Raw genomic sequence first — 20,191 nt, 5'->3', positions numbered from 1 at the left:
AATGTGATGTAAGATTACAAGGAAAATCATGAATTGTGTCATGAGTTCAAGATGAAACTATTTCACTGCTATGAAAATAAAAATAATGCAATCCATATACTATGCACAGAGCTGGCCCAAGGTAATTTTCAAGTGTAGGCAAACAGCATTTTGCCGCCCCCCCAACCAATCACTGAAAAATAAAAGCGTTGGATAAGCAAAAATGTTGGATAATAAGGAGGGATTAAGGAAAAGCCTAAATAAAGAACAACATTCTGAAAACAGGGGAAATCCAGACAGGAAACAATCAGGGCCAGCTAACACCTCCCAACCAAGGATGCCCCCAGGCAGTAAGCAGCCAGTCCTTGAAGCTGCAAGGCCATTAAATGCTAATCAAGGTGGCCAATTGCTACATTAATCCTCATCTCAAACAGACAAGAGTTCTTTCTCCCACCCTGGACTTTCCACAAATATATAAACCCCTGTTGCCTAGTTTCCAACAGCCCTCACACCTCTCAGGATGTCAGCCATAGATATGGGCAGAACATCAGGAGAGAATGCTTCTGGAACATGGCCAGACAGCCTGAAAAACTCACAGCAACCCAGTGATTTTGGTCATGACAACACAAATAATAATAATAATAATAATAATAATAATAATAATAATAATAATAATAATTAAGATCCAAAGGAGCAGGGTGTGAAAATAGTTCACATTCCAGGATCCCATCCCAGGCTTTTGGTCTTAAACTGGATTATATGAGTCCACACTGACAGATAATCTGGGATAAACAGAAAATTTGTGATTGGATCCTGGGATATAGGGCCCAAAGTGGCATATAAACTTTGGCAAGCTGGGCATTCCTGCCTGAATATATTGCACATGATTTCTCTAGCCTAAAATGATACATTTTAATATATTGGGTTTATGGTTCCTGTCCCCTTGATCAGGTCTTGTAAGTGTTATTTATTTCTATAATTGTATTTTTGCTTAATAATGTGTTATTATGTTGTTATGTAATGTTTGTGTTGTTTTTATGATTGGAAACCACCCTGAGTCCCATTCGGGAGATAGGGCGGTATATAAATAAAGGTTTATTTATATATTATTTATTATTCTGCCTGCTACAACAGACAGAAATGCAAATCGTGGGTCAATTGAGCAACATGACAAGGAGGCAAGGAGAGAGGGCCTTGCACACAGCCATATAACCCAGAATATCTGCTTTGAACTGGATTATCTGAGTCTACACTGCCAGATATTGCAGCTCAAAGCAGAAAATGTGGGATTTTATTCAGTTGTGTGGAAGAGGCCAGAGAGAAGACCCTACCAGAGCCCTGTATCCCAGAATATCTGATTTGAACTGGATTAGCTGAGTCTACACTGCCAGATGTTGCAGCTCAAAGCAGAAATGTGGGATTTTATTCAGCTATGTATGGAAAGAGGCCAGAGAGAAGACCCTACCAAAGCCCTGTATACCAGAATATCTGCTTTGAACTGGATTATCTGAGTCTACACTGCCAGAGGACACTTGCAGGGCGCTTTGCAGAGGACAGAAGCAGGCGCCCGGTTCTTTCCTTTGCAAAGCACCCAGGAATGCCTTCCTTCTCGGTGGGAAGACATTTCTGGGCGCTTTGCAGAGGACAGAAGCAGGCGCCCGGTTCTCTCCTTTGCAAAGCACCCAGGAATGCCTTCCTTCTCGGTGGGAAGACATTTCTGGGCGCTTTGCAGAGGACAGAAGCAGGCGCCCGGTTCTCTCCTTTGCAAAGCACCCAGGAATGCCTTCCTTCTCGGTGGGAAGACATTTCTGGGCGCTTTGCAGAGGACAGAAGCAGGCGCCCGGTTCTCTCCTTTGCAAAGCACCCAGGAATGCCTTCCTTCTCGGTGGGAAGACATTTCTGGGCGCTTTGCAGAGGACAGAAGCAGGCGCCCGGTTCTCTCCTTTGCAAAGCACCCAGGAATGCCTTCCTTCTCGGTGGGAAGACATTTCTGGGCGCTTTGCAGAGGACAGAAGCAGGCGCCTGGTTCTCTCCTTTGCAAAGCACCCAGGAATGCATTCCTTCTCGGCGAGAAGACATTCCTGTGCGCTTTGCAGAGGACAGAAGCAGGCGCCCGGTTCTCTTCTTTGCAAAGCACCCAGGAATGCCTTCCTTCTCGGAGTGAAGACATTCCTGGGCGCTTTACAGAGGACAGAAGTGGTGCCCGCTTCTCCCACCACTGGAAAGCCGCCCTCCCACCCGCAATCAGGTCGTGGGCCCCAGGAGCGGAAGCCCTGGAAAGACGCGTCCTCCAGGCACTGGGACAGATTCACCATGGGGCCGGTACTCAATGGCGCCCCCTACAAGATGGCGCCACAGGCAAGTGCCTAGTTTGCCTGACGGGTGAACCGCCTCTGACTATGCATTAGTACTGAGAAAATGCATTCAGATTCAGTAGAGAATACATTTCAATAGTGGAATAAGAAATTTAAATACTAGTTCATGAAGCTAGATTTTAATATTTTGTGTGCACTGATATATTTATAGAAACCTGTATATTTTGAAGGCATTATTTTTACTTTTATCATCTTTTAAATATTCTGCACTTGTTTTCATTGGGGAATCCACCTGCATTACTTACACAACAGATGTCCTTGGTACTTTGGGAACCAAAGATAACCTAAAAACATATTAAAATACAAAAGAGTGCCTCCTTTGTTTGGTATACCTGATCTGTTTAAAAACAGAGAGCTGTACATTTAGAGTTTACATTGAGAGAAAAAGCAACATTCATTTTTTCAGGTATCCTTGTCCTCAGTAAACTTATGGCAAGTAGAATAGCTTAATATCTGCTTCATCAGACATTATCAGGAATGTTTCATTAAAAGTACTATTCTTTTATCTTGTGCAGGTTCATCGCTGGGTCAATTATGAGTCAATGCTGAAAGAGTGCCTGGTTGGAAGAATGGCACTCAAGGCCTTTGCTGCTCCTTTGAAAGGTAAACATCATATTCTGAAAGAAACGTTGCTGTATTATTATTGCAGGTAACATTATTAAATGCGCTTTCTTTAAAGGCAGCATGAACAGGGTTGAATGCTCATGATGTATTAGCTGATTGGTGTTCTCCCAGCTTGGCTAGAATGTCCATGGTAGGGATGGGCAAAGTGCAGCCCTCACACTCCTTGCTCATTCTCTCCTCATATCTTAAGGCAAAATGGCCCCAGATTTTTTAATTGTTATCCTAATAATGAGCATTAAGAGCCATTTCAACTCATTCACTTTCCCCTTCTGTTTTAGAACTGGATTTTTCGGGGGGGGGGGGGGCTTGGAGGGAGGCGGTGATACCACAGACTTAAAACAGATTGCAGTTTTCCACTTTACTCCCAATAATTTTTTGTGTGACCCCAGGTATATAAAACAGGTATAAAAATCAAACATTTACTGATAATAAATTGGCATTTGCAAGGATTGCAAACAGACTCATTTTCCTTTTTGTGGAGTCCAGCTGAAGCCTTTTCTGCAAAGTCCACTGTAAACATCCATAGAATCATACAATCACAGTGTTGGAAGAGACCGCATGGGCCATCCAGTCCATGCAATGTAGGAAAAGCACGATCAGAGTACCCCCAAGAGATGTCCATCCAGCCACTGTTTAAAAACTTCCAAAGAAAGAGCTTCTACCACATGTTCTTGCTAACAGATTTGTGTAAATGGATGGCATCTAGAGACCTTTTGCTGCTGCCAAATTTTTCATAACCCCAACATTAAGCTAAGGCGGAACCCTATTTGATATCAGAACCCACAGTTTAAAAAGCAGTGGTTCTTAGCTTAGGATGAGCACATAAGCAGCTGGTTTAAGTTCAGTTCTAAGAAACCTTCTTCCAGCGGCCTTTCTGTATCCTTCCTAACTCACCTGGGTTTTGACATGTCTCCCAAGTCAATCAATATCAGTGGGATATTGCTTTTTGCGAGCTGCACTCTCGTTCATAAGTATCTTGCTCCCCAGGTGCCCTGTCCATACATTATGTTGGGCCTTTCCAACAAATTATCTACAGAACTTGACTGTAGCCAAATGCCGCTGCCTATTTTCCAAGGCAAGGTGTTCCCATCTGAACTGCTGCTTAGGGGATTTGCGGGTATTCCATATAATGAAAGATTGCCCATGTAACAAACAGGAAGTAGAATGCATCTACTATATTCTACTGTCAGGCAGTTTTTATGAACAAGCTCGAGCACACATAATTAATCCCCTACTGAGAAACTTACCGGCTAGTCCAGTGAATTTATATGTTAAGTTTTTACTTGGTGATGATCTTTCCCACGTGTCCCTGGCTGTTATCAAGTTTCTTTCCAAAGAATTAGACAATTCTCCATTTTAGACACAGGCTGAAACATGCCTGGTACCTTTTGTAGTATTTTACCTATGTTCATAGCCATCTTGTTTGGCTTCAGTTTTAATCCTGTATTTTAATCAGTTTTAACTGTTGCTAATTTCATCCAACTGTGTGTTAAATCAGTCAGCTGTTGTTAATTTTATTAACCTTGCATATTTTGTACACTTACTGAGCAATAAGGGTCTTTGGTCCATAATAAAATGTTGTTGTAAAAAAGCAGTGGTGTAAACCTAAATGTTGCAGAAACTGCAGCATTTTACTTTCAGCATACAAATTTAATTCAGATTTTTGGGGGCAGGAAGCACTGCTTAATGTCTTACATTTTTTGATGTGTAAAGCTAACAAGTGTCAGCTATGAAAGCAATGGTTTTGCCCACAAATACATAGTGTAACACACAAACTTTTGGTTTCTAATCATGCATTTTTAAAACGCTTGCCAACATCACTAAACAATGACTCAGTTTATTCTCAGAGCCTCTCTTAATCCATTTGTCTGTCTCTTCAACTCAGCAGAGGAGAATCCAGGAGATAGGATTTTGCGTTGCTAGGAGGCTGATGCTGTTGACATGCTTGGCAGCTGCAGTGTTATGATGTGGTTTTCTTCTTGTCACTTGGGAGGTCTTCAAGCTAAATTGGCTTAGTGATCTTTAAGTGCAACAAAATAGATTTAAAACACAGCAACCTTGGTTCAGGTTTATCACTTTGATACAATTAAAATAATGTGCAAGGAGAGGGCATCCTAAACCACTCCCAGATTGTAGGTGACACATAGATTCCCCCAGCTAACCCTTGTTGTCTAGCCACTTTATTGTTTTCTGGGCATCTGTTTTTGCTCTAGGGCAGCATCTTAACTTTGTGACTTCCTGCTGGAAGTGATTCATTGAAAGTCTTCCCATCCAGTCCCAAGTAACTTCTGCTACATGTAACTTGATTTTATGCTCCTGGGCTTGGTAAAAAAGAAGCGTTTCAAAAGGAGGAATGTGGAACATTACTTTCTTAATATAATTGAGATGGATCAATACTGTCAGTTGATATTTGCCTCTTCAGATACTGAAATTGTTTACGCCGTGCTTCTCACCTTTATCATTTTTTTCCAAAGGACAATACTAGTGGGGCATCCAATAAATATGCTTACATAAGTGGGGTCTTTCTTCTTCTGTTTCATTACTATAGAACTGAAGTTTTGCATAGCCTTTTGTTTCTTTAGCATAGCAGATCTTGAATAAAGCTTCACTTGTGTGTTGTGTCTGGGTATTGTTCTCACCATTGCGAAATTTTCTGCTGTTAATGTTCACTGCATTCTTTTTGTTGCATTTGCAGAGATTTGCCCCAGAGTACCTGAAGGGAATGAGCTCTTGAATGGTAAGTTTTCATGCTCCCAGGAACCCACCTTGCTTTTAAAAAAATATGCAACACACAAGTGGAGATGGGCAATTAGGGATTAGCTTGTGTTTCTAAATTTCTGGATGAAATGTGGGACTATTTGCTTCTGATCTGCCACTTGTCTCCCTTTCCCCACCATCCCAATATTTTGAATTGTAATAGAAACACACAGCTTAAACAAAGCACTGGATGAGAGAAGACATGCTACAGGAAAACATCTAAATAATAGAAAATAAGGTAATTTGAGTCAGAGCTGCAAATCTCATCCTATAGAATTGAGTTGGAGTACATAATCAGGGCCATCCAATCCAACTTCCTTTGGCCACATAGGATGACACAATCAAAACACTCCCAACAGATAACAGTCCAGCCTTTGGTTTAAATTTGCAAAGAATGAGAGCTTATCACACTCCGAGGCAGTATATTTCATTGTCAAACAGTTCTTACCATCTCTGACTCCTCAGATGGTGCCACTAGAAAAGGCCCGGGGAAGTGAAATTTCCTGTAGATCTGCACCAAAGCTTTTGTAGTATTTTGTCTGCTGGGAACTAGGACAGTCACATTTATTCTGTCACTGCCCCTTTCTGCATTTGTGTCTTGTTCTAAAAATGTCAATGCAGCTAAAGTGTCTTACATTCTTTTTTTTCACTTTCTCCTTTAATATCAGTCTTGGGTTGACATTCTAATTGCTTTCCTTTCCATAATTATCTGTGTGAATTAGTCTGGATGTATTTTCTGTGTCACTAATTGTAGTTGGAAAAACCTGTTTATTTCTGATATGTTTAGTTTTTGCCTTTTCTTGTTCTTAGACTGTCACCGTGTAAGCAAATATTTCAAACACCTAAGGAAGCTAAACTAAACGTTCTGAACTATTTAGAGTAGGTTTTTACTTCCCCAAAAGATAATACACCTATTCTGAACCCAGCATATTGTTTTAATTACCATGATCCTTACTCTTGCTCTCTTCCCTTTACTCTCCTAACATTCCTGAGATGTAGATTAGGCCACTTGATATCTGGTGTCAGTATAATTAAATGAAACTAATGTATCTGGTTACAGTTTTTATAATGAAGTATCTGGTTTTCAGAATGTTACATGTTAAACTGTATATACTTTCCTTTTCTTTGTAGGTACATTTCCAAAAAATGAAAATTTGGATTACAGTTCAAAAGACATAGTTCCCAGGTATAATATATTACTTTTCTAAGTTGCTTTGATCTGCAAGCTTCCATATTTGTAAGGACTGAACATAAATGTATTAGGAACATATTTTGCTGCTATATAATTGTTATTTATAATATTTATATTTATAGTTTGGATTAAGTCAGTGCTATAATACAGTCTCCCACACTTTACAATAACTTCATAGACTCTAGATTGGAAATTGTTAGACCTCAGGTTGTGGCATCTATTTTATTTTTTATTAGTACACAGAAGCCTACCAACCAAAGGCAAACTCAAAATGGTGGCTCTGAAATTCCCTCCCCAGGGAGATTAGATTAGCTCCGCCCCTCTTGGCCTTCCGGAAACAGTTAAAAACATGGCTGTTTTGTTGTGCTTTTGACTAGACAAGCCCATTATAACCTGGCCCATATCCATATTGAAAATTTCCCTGTCATTTTATAGTTTGTCTTCCATTCCAGATTTATCTCCCTACCTGTCTTGTCTTTTGGATATATGTTCTATTTTGACATAGACATTCTCTCCTCAGTTTGACTGTCGCCCGTATTGTTATAATAGACTTCTAATGCCTTGAATGATTGTTTTAATATTTTTGTTTCAATTATGTTTTATTTAAATTATGATTTGTTAATTAGTTTTTAACGTTGATGCTTCTCTTAACTATTCATTTTATGATGTTATATGATATGCTAGGCTTGGCCCCATGTGAGCCGCTCCAAGTCCCCGTTGGGGGAGATGGAGGCGGCATACAAAAATAAAGTTATTATTATTATTGTTGTTATTATTATTATTATTATTATTATTATTATTATTATTATTATCAGGAAGAATACTGGTAAACTGTATTCTGCTCTTCTGGATGCATGCAGATATATTTGTGCATTACATAAAAATACTAGACATCAGGGATTATAACACTAACTCTAAAATGGCTTGAAGAGAACAAAGACATAGTCAAAAGCAACAAATTAGTAGTCTGATTTTACAAATGGGGAGAACTGAGGATGAGACAAAAGGAAAAGCACAAATCCACTAACAACAGCGGACATTGAAGATAAATTCATATGGAAACATATATAACTGTTTGTTTTAAAAAGATTTGTACTTTTCTTAATCTGTTTCAGTTATGATTGGTTCCAGAAAGATGATTCCATCACTGTGGTCATATACACTAAGCAAAAGGTAAAGAATTGTGTTTGGTTGTAAAGAATTGCAGTGGTATATTTCTGGATTATTTTTTAAAATAAAAATGGGTAATGATTTTTCTCCTTCAGCTTCATCAAATCACCTTCATCAAATCAAATTAATCATCCACAGTTTTTTTCTTCGTTGAACAAATCCAGCAATTCTTTGTTGTTGTCCCATATGCATAGAATTACCACTTAAGAAATCAGTTTAGTACCCTATTCCTCTTCTTAAATCCTTTTGTAAAATCTTGCTTTCCATGTCCTTGGCATTGGTACCAAGTCTTCAACCCTATTAACACTAAGCACATGGAACTGAATGAATGCACATTGTTTGCCCATTTAATTGTACCTGCACCATCTTATCAATTTGTTTCTCTGTGTGTCATTGTGGGACAGGCTTCTCAAACTCGTGGCTCTCCTAGATTATGATAATTCCAACTCCTTTCAGACCAAGACACTGATGACCAATAGTCAGGAATAGTTGGATTGTGTTCCTAATAACATCTGGAAGGCCACTGTATCACCAACTTTGGTTTATAGAAAGCCAAGGATCAGATTCAATTTCTCAGGGTTGTATATTCACTTATGGCATAATCCAAGACCAGTGCCTAATTCCAGCACATTTTATTTTAGAATTATATCTGTCATTAATATTTTTTTTACATTTTTTGTGTGGGAAATTACCAAATTAAGCTAAAATAAGTAGAGAAGGCATGACATTGTGGTTGAACCCCAAGATCCCCCAAAACCTGAACCAACCCCTTGTCTAGAGTAATCTTTCCATAGTAGGGGATTGTGTGTTACTTTGAAGCACCGTGGCTATTGAGAATGTGCTATTGATAAAGAAGAATCACTTCTCAGTTTTAACAACTCCCTTGTAATGAGAGCTTTTCCTCCCTTTTTAAAGAATATGAATCCTGAATTGGTGATAGCTGATCTTCACAGTGGTAAACTGAGAGGAGAAATCATAGTAAAGGATTACTCATACCTTTTACATGTTGGTGAGTGCTTTACTAGCAAAATATTATTTGTTTTAAAATATTAATGCACCCAGGCTGTATTAATTTTACCAGTTCTCTCAATGATACCTGTACAGTGATAATTATATCTGGACTATGATATACCAGCCATATGCACATGGTGTTTATATTTAAAGCTCGCATCCAAAAGTTCACAAATGTAAAATTCATTTATTTATTCATCTATTAAAATAGCTACACTGAATTCCAAGATCTTAAGAGGGTGTATAGACAAAATCAATGATGATGATTATTTATATCCCGCTTTATCTCCCCAAAGGGGACTCAAAGTGGCTTGACATAAAAGAATTATCACATAAAATATACAAATATACAAAAATTAAAACAGAATTATACACAAACAGCAGTAAAAAATTAGTTAAAATCCATCAAAACATATTCAGAGTTAAAAACCACAGCACCCCCTGACTAGATCTTAAACACCATCTTTAAAAACCTACCTGAATAAAAAGGTTTTGGCCTGCTGCTGGAAGGACAGCAGGGAAGAGGCCATTCTGGCTTCCCTGGGAAAAAGGGAGTTCCACAGTCAAGGGGCAGTCACCGAGAAGGAAGGCCCCCCACTCTCTTTCCTACCAACTGAGCTTGAGTTGGAGGTGGGACCATGAGAAGGGCCTCTCCTGAAGATCTCAGGGCCTGGGCAGGTTTGTACAAGGGGATGCGGTCGGCTAAATAGCCTGGACCTGAACTGTCTAGGGCTTTAAAGCACTTTGAATTGTTCCTGGTAACAGACTGGCAGCTAGTGGAGCTGCCTCAACAGAGGGGTTGTCCGCTGCCTGTAGTCAGCCCCAGTCAGCAAACTAGCTGTAGCTCTTTGGATCAACTGAAGTTTCCAAGCACTCTTCAGACGCAGTCCCACATAGAGCGTGTTAAAATAATCCAGGCAGGATGTAACTAAGGCATGTACCACCATGGCCAGATCTGGCTTCTCAAGGAATGGGCACAGTTAGTGCACAAGTTTTAATTGTGCAAAGACCCTCCTGGCCACTGCTGATATCTGGGCCTCCAGGTTCAGTGCCGAGTCCAGGAACACCCCCAAACTGCAGACCTGTGTCTTCATGGGGAGTGTGACCCCATCCAGCACAGGTTGAATCTGTATTCTCTGGTCTGCCTTCTGACTGATCAAGAGTACTTCTATCTTGTCTGGATTAACTTTCAATTTGTTTGCCCTGATGACAGACAGTGGTTTAGGGTCAGGACAGCTTCCTTGGCATTAGGTGGAGAAGAGTAGTAGAGTTGGGTGTCATCCACATATAAGCTCCTCACTGTGAGAGCTGTTCGACAGTGGAACTCTCTCCCCGGGGCCGTGGTGGAGGCTCCTTCTTTGGAGGCTTTTAAACAGAGGCTGGATGGCCATCTGTCGGGGGTGCTTTGAATGCGATTTCCTGCTTCTTAGCAGGGGGTTGGACTGGATGGCCCATGAGGTCTCTTCCAACTCTACTATTCTATGATTCTAAGTGTCATTGTATTCCAAAACTCCGGATAACCTCTGCCAGCAGCTTCATGTGTATGTTACCCAGCATGGGGGGACAAAATGGAACCCTGAAGAACACCACAGGTCAATGGCCAAGGGTTTGAATAGGAGTCTCACAGCACCACCTTCTGAGTACGGCCTTCCAGGAAGGATCGAAGCCACTGTAAGACAATGCCTCCCAGTCCCATCCCATGAGATGTCCCTGAAGGATACCATGGTCAATGGTATCAAAAGCCATTGAGAGGTCCAGAAGAACAACAGGCACACACTCCCCCTTTCTAGCTCTCTTCATAGGTCATCCACCAAGCCGATCAAGGCTGTCTCTCTTCCATAGCCAAGCCTGAAACCAGATTGAATGTTTACAGATTTAGCACAATTTACAATTCAAAATGGGACACGTTTCAGTTCTTTACAGATTTGAGCAAAATCATTATGTTGCCAAGGCTCTTACGTAATGGCAGGCCGATATATTAATGTAAGGAAACATTGCAGTATAGCTATTATTTTTATGGTTTTATAACTTGGCTTATCAAATGCCCCCAAATACCATATTCAAATGGCTTCATATGACTTAGTCACCTTCACATTTCATAACACTGTTTATTAAATAATGTTCTAATACTAATATTGATTGAACCTTGAGTTTTGTTTTTACCTTTACTATATATAAAATCAGAATCTATGCTTCTGTTTCAGAACTGAGTTTTGAAGTGCATGAGGAAGTCATAGGTAAGTAAGTCTGTTTTCCCAGGGTCAAAATGTCATTTAAAAAATTCCTTCCAGTTAATATATTCAGTAGGTGATAATAACTTCTTCTACTTTCAAAGTCCCTTCTTAGTTCTATTGAGTTGGTAATTTGGAGGTACCTAATAAATGAAAATGCTGGTGCAAGATGCAGATAGATTTTTATCCATTAAAACTAATCCATCCATTTGGAGCTATAGCATGCACACACACGCACCTGTTATTATAGAACATTAGTATGTAGGATCAATTTTTAGTGATTTCCCATAAAAAAAATATTGGCTAGGATCCAACAGAGTACTTCTGCTGATGGAATTGTCTCTGTCACTTCGATCAAGAAGTAGCAATTTCCTGTCCTCACTGCTGCTTCCGGTGTATCCTGAAAACATGCTTTAGAGAGCTTTGGAAATGTCTGGCATCAGTATCTAAATGTCAGCAAGAACGGCAGAAGGATAAGAGGAAGAAGGAATTTGCCAGTGCATTGGCTCTACATCAGCTTTAGGCCATGGTTCTCCCATTGGCATAGAACAACACTATGTATATTTTTAGTACAGGTCTCTGAAAAAGTGGGAAAGGTCGAATTTGTCCTGACGAAGAGAGAACCACTGTCTTGGAAGACCCTTGGGCAGCCGCTAGAGAGTCACAACTCTTTTGTAAAGTGCACAGACAGAGGTAATTACTTAGTCTTGTTAATTTCTACACACACCTCTTTTTTATGCCTCTAGAACACATGGAAGGACAGGGTCTACGGGGAGGAGGGAGAACGACCCCGCATTTTTGTATTCTCCTAAAATAAATCTCAGGGTGTAAAATGCTAGTGTGATACAGTTAAGTGTTAAAGCAGTGCATGGGTACATAGATTTTACACAATGTTAACTTGGATCCAAAGTTTTCTTTCCACTCACAGAAGGTATGTTCTGGCAATGGAAAAATTTCTATCAGAAGCAGAACAATTGTTTTTGTATTCAATTCATACCTGGATGATTTCTGTACCTGCTCAGAGCTATGCAGCAAACAACCTGTTCATCTCCATTTTAAAATAAATGAATAGGGTGAGAATTGAATTAATTATATTGTTTCTGTATTATAAGGTCTATGCTACAGAAAATGCAAATTGCTATCAAAGGAAAATGTCACTCACGACACCAGGCTATTCTGTTTAATGTTGCCACCAGGAACTCATCTTCAGGTCCCTGTTGGGCACCATGTTTACCTCAAACAAACAATTACAGGTAATGTAGTGGAAAATCTATTATACTTTTTAGGAAAATAACACTCTGCTCTAGTTCCACTAAAAGGTGCATTAAAATATTTATAAAGTTGGCAGATTCCAGAATCAACGAGTTATTTGTCTTCAAAAATAAAACATTTTAAAAAATGATTTCAGGTTTACACACATGCAAACAGGGATTTCAAATACTAAGTCCATTATCTCTTTGCAAAATGTTTCCTCCAAGCAGGTCTTCACAGCCTTCAAAGGCTTAATTGCTAAAATTCATTTATTTCTGTTTAAAAATTAACATAAATTTGCCAAAGAAATAGCAACCAGATTCAAAATATTCTTTATCATAGGGAAACTAACATGTTATTCTCATCGACTCTTGTGTCTTTTCAGTCTAAAACTACATTTTTCAAGTGATCTAGACGGAGTGTAGGGCAAGTTTCTATGTCTAGTTTCCATTTACTTTGTAACCTGAGATTTCTTTATGCTACAGAATAACAGTCAAAATTAAAAGAGCTTGTTACAATGACAGGTTTATGGGTAAAATGGTAAAGGTGAATCCAGTAATTGATTGCTTTCTGGTGCTTGATTTTGTTAAAGGGAACCATGTTGACAATGGTGAGAGCATAGAACAGTTCTGGGCAAACTTCGGCCCTCTGGGTGTTTTGGACTTCAACTCCCACAATTCCTAACAGCTGGTAGGCTGTTAGGAATTGTGAGAGTTGAGGTTCAAAACACCTGAAGGCCCATGCCTGGTATAGAAGTTATCAGGCTGAGCATTAATATATTACACTACCACAAATAACATGAAAATATCCAAGGAGGACGAACATGCTATTCCAAGCCTCCTGCCTTTCTAAATGGGTCCTGCCCAAGTGACCAGAATTTGTCCATAGAAATTACAAGTCTAAAACAATAAGGATAAAAGTAGGCAAGACAATCTTTGTTGCCACAAACTGAACCTCTGTTGCAGATCTATGAGTGAACCAGAAAGGGCCCCTGCTTGCTATGTTTGTTCTTACAAACCCTGCTTAATTTGGTCCTTAAAGTGATACCAATCAACTTGGGTTTCTCCTGGCATGCCAACTGCTTCTAAAGTTCTTTTAAAATCTAATGTGCAGTTTTCATTCATTTGGTTTGCTTAGATGCTGAGATAGTGAAGCCATATACGCCAGTGGCATCTTCCTTGGTATCGAAATTCAAAAGCCCTTCTTGCTGTGATAAGACACATATATTTTTCATGATCAAGATATATCCCAGTGGACTATTCACCCCAGTGCTTGACGCTCTGCAAATAGGTAAGTATCTCTCCCCCTTCCCCCCAAGCAAGGTATCCTATGGCTCTATACATTATGCCACTTCTTATTATGAATTTCCCTCTTGCTAATTTTTATAATGATGTCAAAACACATTATCATTTTTAAAAGGTAACCTAATTGGCATCTTAATTTGGCTCAACCAGAAATATGGCTTCAAATTATTAAAGAAGTTCTCTTTTTAATATTGTCCTGAAAAATTATGGGCTATGGAAATGCAGCAAATTTCTGTTTATTTTGGTTCCTATTGAAAACACCATCATTATCTTCTGTTTATCATTTATTATACTGTTTGGTTTTTCTTCTCAGGGGAATATATTTCTCTCAGTAACCCTGAAGGTAACTTTACCACATTGCAAGTTGAAGAGGTAGAAGAACTATTTTTATTGGCAGGAGGCACAGGATTCACACCAATGGTTAAACTCCTAAACTATGCCTTGACTAGTAGCAATACTCTCAGGTAATTTTCTACCCTTATGACCATAACTAGTTCCAGGTGAATGTTATAGGTCTGCCTTAAACTGATATTGTATCCCATTCAAACCATATGTGCACTGGAAGATCAGTATTTTGATAATTTATGGCCTAAAGCCAATTGTTAAATCCAATTAGTGTAGGCCTGCTTAAAATCCTTATGTAAACTCCACTTAGTCAGTGGATATGCTTTAGCTGAGGCTTACAATAAGTTTTCTGCTTATGGATTTATTTTTAAGAGCTAAAATAGAGTTTTTCCCCCTGATTACTTAAGGAATTGTCCAGATGCTGGAAAAGTGTTTGGTTTCTACTCTCTGCTTGAGGTTTCAAAGAGATAACTGCATTAGTCTGTTGCATCATAAAATGCAGAAGGCAGGGAAGATGCCTCAGAAAGTGCAGCTTGTGCAAAATGCAACAGCTGAATTGCTGGTCAGAATATTGTATAGATATCACATACTAGCAGCCAATAAGTTTTAGTTCAAAGGTGCTTATGATGATATTTCCCATAATAGCTTGGGAACTTGCCCTGAGGGAATACTGTTCCTTAGATACAGCCTGACTGAGGATTGGTGTCTCTGGAAAATGACTTCCCCTGTTTCTCACCAGTGGAAGCAAGCCACTCTGGGAAAAGAAAAGAGAGGGCTTTCTCTGCTGTGGCACCCCACATGTGGAACACCTGTGGGAATCTGATTAGTGCCAATTCTAATTGTGTTTAACATATCTTTTTGTTAAAACCTTTGCAGTACAATGGCTTTATCCAATTTATATATGCCTGTGAATTTGCACTATTTTCAAGCCCTGTACTCACGGGACATGATACCCGTGGTTCCATCTGACAAAATACGTCCTCTCTAGGAATTTTCTGAATCCTCCTGATGATTCTATGGTATATTTTGCCTAAAGTTACCATAGAGTCACCCTGGGGAAGCTAGCAAACTCCTAGAGAGGATACCTCTACAACTTTCCTAGGTTCTCCAGGGGTACTCAGTGGTAACTTCTGGAGGAAGTTGTTTTTTTTGGGGAAGGTTCACTATAATTCACAGTGGCTCAGTGACGTACCACCAAATATATGAGGGTAATATTGTATTTTAAATTGTTGACTCCATAGTTTGCTGCTTTGAGATACACATATAAGGCAAAATCATAAAAATTAATTAAATAAAGAAAATACATTTGACAGAAAGTTAGTTTAGCAAAGAACTTGGAGGCAAGACCTTCTCTTGGAAGAGAGACTCATGCTGCCTTTGGTTCCCTTCTGTTACCACACTGTGCATAATCACATAGTTGGTGAATCAGCCTTTCTCATCTCTTGCCTTTTGGAAGTCGGTGGGGCCTGCCCACTCCTAAAATGTTCTCTTTCTCTCCCAGGAAAGGGAGGAGATAAACAATAGTAGATAGCTTCATGTGATGGGTGTGCTTGAAATTATAAGAGGGTGTGTAGGTGGTCGAAAACAAAGTAGCAACAAGCAAAAATGAAGAGCCAAGTAGTTGAAACCTTCCCTTCATTCCTTCTCTGAAACTCCTTTCTTGGTCATGCATCAGTATGAGTCTTTTCCACATGTGTTCTAGTTCAACTAAAATGCATGTCAAAGAGTCTCTGGAGTTGCATTATTCAGTGTTTTCTTCTTGTGCAACGTATTTCTAATAGCAGTGAATATAATGATTGAAGCTAAAATTTATTTTTTTAGGGTAGCAAAGTTGATGTTCTTCAACAAAACAGAAGATGATATACTTTGGAGACGTCAACTGGAGCAATTATCCCTGAATGATGCAAGGTAACGATGTTCAGAAATTGATCTATGAAGGTTTGTGTATTTCTTATATGATGAATCTGAGATGACAGCTGACATCACACATAATTTAGATATTTGGCCTTCGTAACTTTCCATCATCAGGTGGACAGAGCAGCTGGGCATTTGTTTATTATTCATCTGGCTTAAAGTTACATTTGCTGCTCTGACCAGTGTCCCATTTCAGTTTGATAAAGAGACACTTGATAATTTTGGGATAGAGAGGGGACTACGTAAAAAGCATTTCTTCTCTAGTATTTATGCACTTATAAAATTAGATGCAGCAGACAAGTGTGACTACCTATCGGTCAGTAATGGCAAACCACAAGGACATTTATCTTTCTCATTGACTTTGACAAGAAATATAAGGGGTTATGTGTTTGCCTGTAATTGAGTTTCCTTTCAGCTCGGTGTCTCTTTCCTTATTCAGAGCGTTTTGTACAGTTCATAATATTGGAACTGTTTTTCTGATATCAAAAACAGGGAAAACCCTGAAGGCACTGTAAGTTTCAGTCTTTCCAAACTCAGTGAAGGCACTCACTGTGCAAGATAGAATTGCCTGCCTTTTTCTCCTGTGGCATTTTGGGACTCCTTTGAAATAAGTGGTGGATTGTCCTGAGTTAAGATGCCAACTAGTCCTCGCACTCAACCAAAGTGAGATCCCAGTTTGCATGGATGGTTAAGAGCAGAGCTTGGGAATTGTAAGATTTTTTTTAAAAAAAAGATAAAGGGATTGTTTACTCATTGCTCATCAGTTGTTACTCTTTCCAGAGTTCAAGAATATAACTTGCTGAGTTATTTCCTGCTAACAGGAGCCAGGAGTATTGATCTGTTTTGGTATAGGGAGAGAATCTTGAACCACCTTTGAGACTGATTTATTTTGGCCTGAATTTTCACGGATTTCAACTGTCCATTTCTTCAGTTGTATTGATGGAGTATAGTATTAACATCACAAGGAGTTACACAGTTGTGGAAATGGAAACAGAGTGTAATAGGATATAGAATGATGCAAATTAAGATATTTGTAATTAATACAGGTCTGTAAAACAGCTTTGAGATATGAAAACAGAATGTTCTGTTTACTCAAAAGTCAGTTTCCTTGAAGTAAGATATGTAAGGAAACATAAATGTAGTGTGCAAATAAACTATTGTCTCTTTCATACAGCAAATGGGCTGCTGTTTTTGCATAATTCATGGTTCAGCTGTTTCTCTTTCCAATTTTCTGTTGAATTTTTTTTGCTCCAAACTTGCAAGTCAGGGACTGAATTTCCAGGAAGACTGAAATGCCCTGCAACCAGTTTGGGTGTATTTTCATTTCTGTTGACAGATTTTGCATTCATTTATCCTCTTGTGCAGAAATGTGTTCCACGTAGATTGCAGAGGATGGCATATATTATATGGGGGAGTGGGCAATTAAAAGCACATCCGATCCTATGGGTGATGCTACTGGCACCTGAAATTGGTGACTAGCTATGCTAGTATACCATGTAAGAAAGCAGGCTCTTCATACTTCTTAATAGCTTGGATCCATGATACGAAATGTTCTTGCTCATTAAGCAAAGAGGGAAATATTCTAGTTCTTCCATCTTCATTAAGAAGCTTGAACCTGGATGAAAGGACCCCCTGAAACACGGTGTGGGGAGTGATATACAATGGAAGAGGGAAATCAATGAAAATATGCTCTACCTTACTCCAATGATTTGTCTTCATTGGTACTCAGATGCTTTCAGAAAAGGAGGGCAACGTGGTACAACCCATTGTTACCATGTTATGCAGACAGATAGCACTGCAGATCAATATACGTACTAGTACATGAATCCTTAAAAGATCAGGATGCTAGTTCCATTTTCTTATTTCAATTTATGTCTACTATTTTAATTTACAACTGAGTCAACTCAGAAAAATGTATTCTAATAGATTATGGTAGAAACCACAAAAAGAGATATTAATCTGCATCTTAACCTCTCTCTTTCTCTCAGGTTTGACATTCAGTTTGTTCTTTCGGAGCCAAAGGAAGGTTGGCTAGGCAAACAAGGAAGGATTTCTTCCTCTCTCCTTTCCCAGTTTGTGAAAAGAAGTAAATGTGATTCTAAAATATTAATATGCATCTGTGGTCCACTAGCTTTCATGGAACAAGGAATACAGTAAGTGAATGGGAGAAATATTGACTTGTGTAATATATTTTAAATTTGAAGGCAGACTATCATGCTTACCTTTTCTGTCATCAAAATGTTGGGGAAGTGGCATATACATTTCTATTGGACTGTATCAACATAGACACTGACTTATATTCAGACCTGATCCCTTGAGTGTGATGAATAATGACCGGTGTGCACCAAGCTAGGATAAGCAACAAGAGGCTTCAATATCTGAGAACAGATGAGCAAGAAGGGAATATATGTGGATTTTTTTTTACTTTAGTCTGTAATTATAGTTGTAGTGGTAACTTCCTAAACTCTCCTTCAAGGCATTGTGCAAATAGAATTTGAATTAGAATAAAGTTTGAATGAAATGGTTTGAATTGTGTTTATTATAAAATGGATTTACAAACCATATGTGTGAAATATGGCAAACTAGCCGCACATAAAAAGATTTGGAAGATGCATTTTTCGTCATTGTACTTTTTAAAGACTGAGATTCTGAGAGACTTAGTTCAATACTGTTTAATTTGGGGCTAATGAGATGTCAACAATTGAGATTGATTGTTTTGTGACACAAACCAACTATTCCATCTTACAGCTGGTTGCCCTATTAGCTTGCTGCGTAATAACACCTTTGTTCTTCTCAGCCAGTAGCTATTCATGTTATTTGTTTTCATTTCAGGTTTTTGCAAGATCTTGGACATTCCAGTAAAGAAATCCATTGTTTTACAGCCTAACAAATTACAACATTAGGACTCTATTTTGCTCACTTCACTAATACAGTATTTTTTAAATTGGAATTCTGGGAAGAAAGTGTTATGCATGAATACTGTATTCTTTCCAATTACTTGAACCTCCCATCGTTTGGGGGAGATAATTTTATATTTTGCTTTGAATTTGTATTTATTTTTGCTACTATGTAAAATTTAAATTTTAGGAATAAACAAGGTAGTATAGTTCATGTGTGTTGAATAGATTTGCATTCTGACCTCCATCAGATTTGATTTAGTAGCATTCATTCAACTGATTACTTTGGCTATATAGGCACCAGAGACTTTTTAAAAATTACAACTTCATTACTGTAAAAGTCTTCCTATTGTAGCAATATAGTATGATGTTATATTTAATGGTTAACTCAGGTATATGATTGGTTTCATTAAAGTCTGCTGGTATCATAAAGCTGTAGTATTGAAGATGCAAAGTGTGGGTGTTCTTCCAAATCGCAGAAGGAATAACCATGTTATATGCAAAATTACTTTTTTGTATAATGCTAATAAAAACAAGAGACTGTTGCATTAAAATAAAATGTATAATCTGAGTCCTTATGCATTGCCTGCCTTAGATCACTCCAGTCAATCATATGTAATTAGAATTTCCTGGTATTGTTTTATTTATTTACTTTATACCTTTTAATGATTTAAAATAAAGTGAATACAAAAATTAAAAACAAATAATACAGTGTGAACAAAGGTAAAAACAGATTATAATATAGTAAGTACACTTAAAATAGCCTTTAAAACTCTCTCTCACACACACACACCCCGCAAATCCCAGCCACACCTCCCTAGCACCATGTCTCTTACTCTTCCCTGAAAGCCTGTTGGCAGAAGAAGGTCTTGACCTGCCTGTGGAAGACCAGCAGGGATGATGCCATCCTAGTCTCTCTTGAGAGAGAGTTCCACAATCTGGGAGCAGCTCTCTCCTGTGTTTTCACCGAACACTCTTGAGCACGTGGTTGGACTGAGATAAGGCTCTCCCCAGAAGATTGTAGATGTCTGACAGGTTTATAGAAAGAGATACGGTCCTTCAGATAATCTGGACCAGAGTTGTACAGAGTTTTGTAGGTCAAAGCCAGCATTTTGAATTGTGCCCAGAAATATGTTGGCAC

The 20,191-nt window shown here is 38.7% G+C and overlaps 1 protein-coding gene across 2 annotated transcripts in view; it reads left to right on the top strand.

Moving 5' to 3' along the window:
- Nucleotides 1–19,621, top strand: part of LOC100556565 (cytochrome b5 reductase 4) — a 29,123-nt gene extending 9,502 nt beyond the window's left edge. For both annotated transcript variants that reach the window (XM_008121716.3, XM_008121710.3), the window contains 13 exons: nt 2,870–2,957; nt 5,674–5,715; nt 6,867–6,921; nt 8,043–8,100; nt 9,013–9,106; nt 11,313–11,345; nt 11,910–12,032; nt 12,452–12,592; nt 13,728–13,880; nt 14,208–14,358; nt 16,061–16,147; nt 18,142–18,306; nt 18,986–19,621. In XM_008121716.3, coding sequence (XP_008119923.1) covers nt 2,870–2,957; nt 5,674–5,715; nt 6,867–6,921; nt 8,043–8,100; nt 9,013–9,106; nt 11,313–11,345; nt 11,910–12,032; nt 12,452–12,592; nt 13,728–13,880; nt 14,208–14,358; nt 16,061–16,147; nt 18,142–18,306; nt 18,986–19,040 — 1,245 coding nt within the window. In that variant the 3' untranslated portion in view covers nt 19,041–19,621. The remainder of the gene's footprint in view (nt 1–2,869; nt 2,958–5,673; nt 5,716–6,866; nt 6,922–8,042; nt 8,101–9,012; nt 9,107–11,312; nt 11,346–11,909; nt 12,033–12,451; nt 12,593–13,727; nt 13,881–14,207; nt 14,359–16,060; nt 16,148–18,141; nt 18,307–18,985) is intronic.
- Nucleotides 19,622–20,191: the final 570 nt, after the last annotated feature.

The sequence above is a fragment of the Anolis carolinensis genome, chromosome 1 (genome assembly GCF_035594765.1).
Source record: "Anolis carolinensis isolate JA03-04 chromosome 1, rAnoCar3.1.pri, whole genome shotgun sequence".
Lineage (NCBI taxonomy): Eukaryota > Metazoa > Chordata > Lepidosauria > Squamata > Dactyloidae > Anolis > Anolis carolinensis.
Note: the sequence above shows the minus strand (reverse complement) of the source record. Positions and strands in the feature narration are given on the sequence as shown.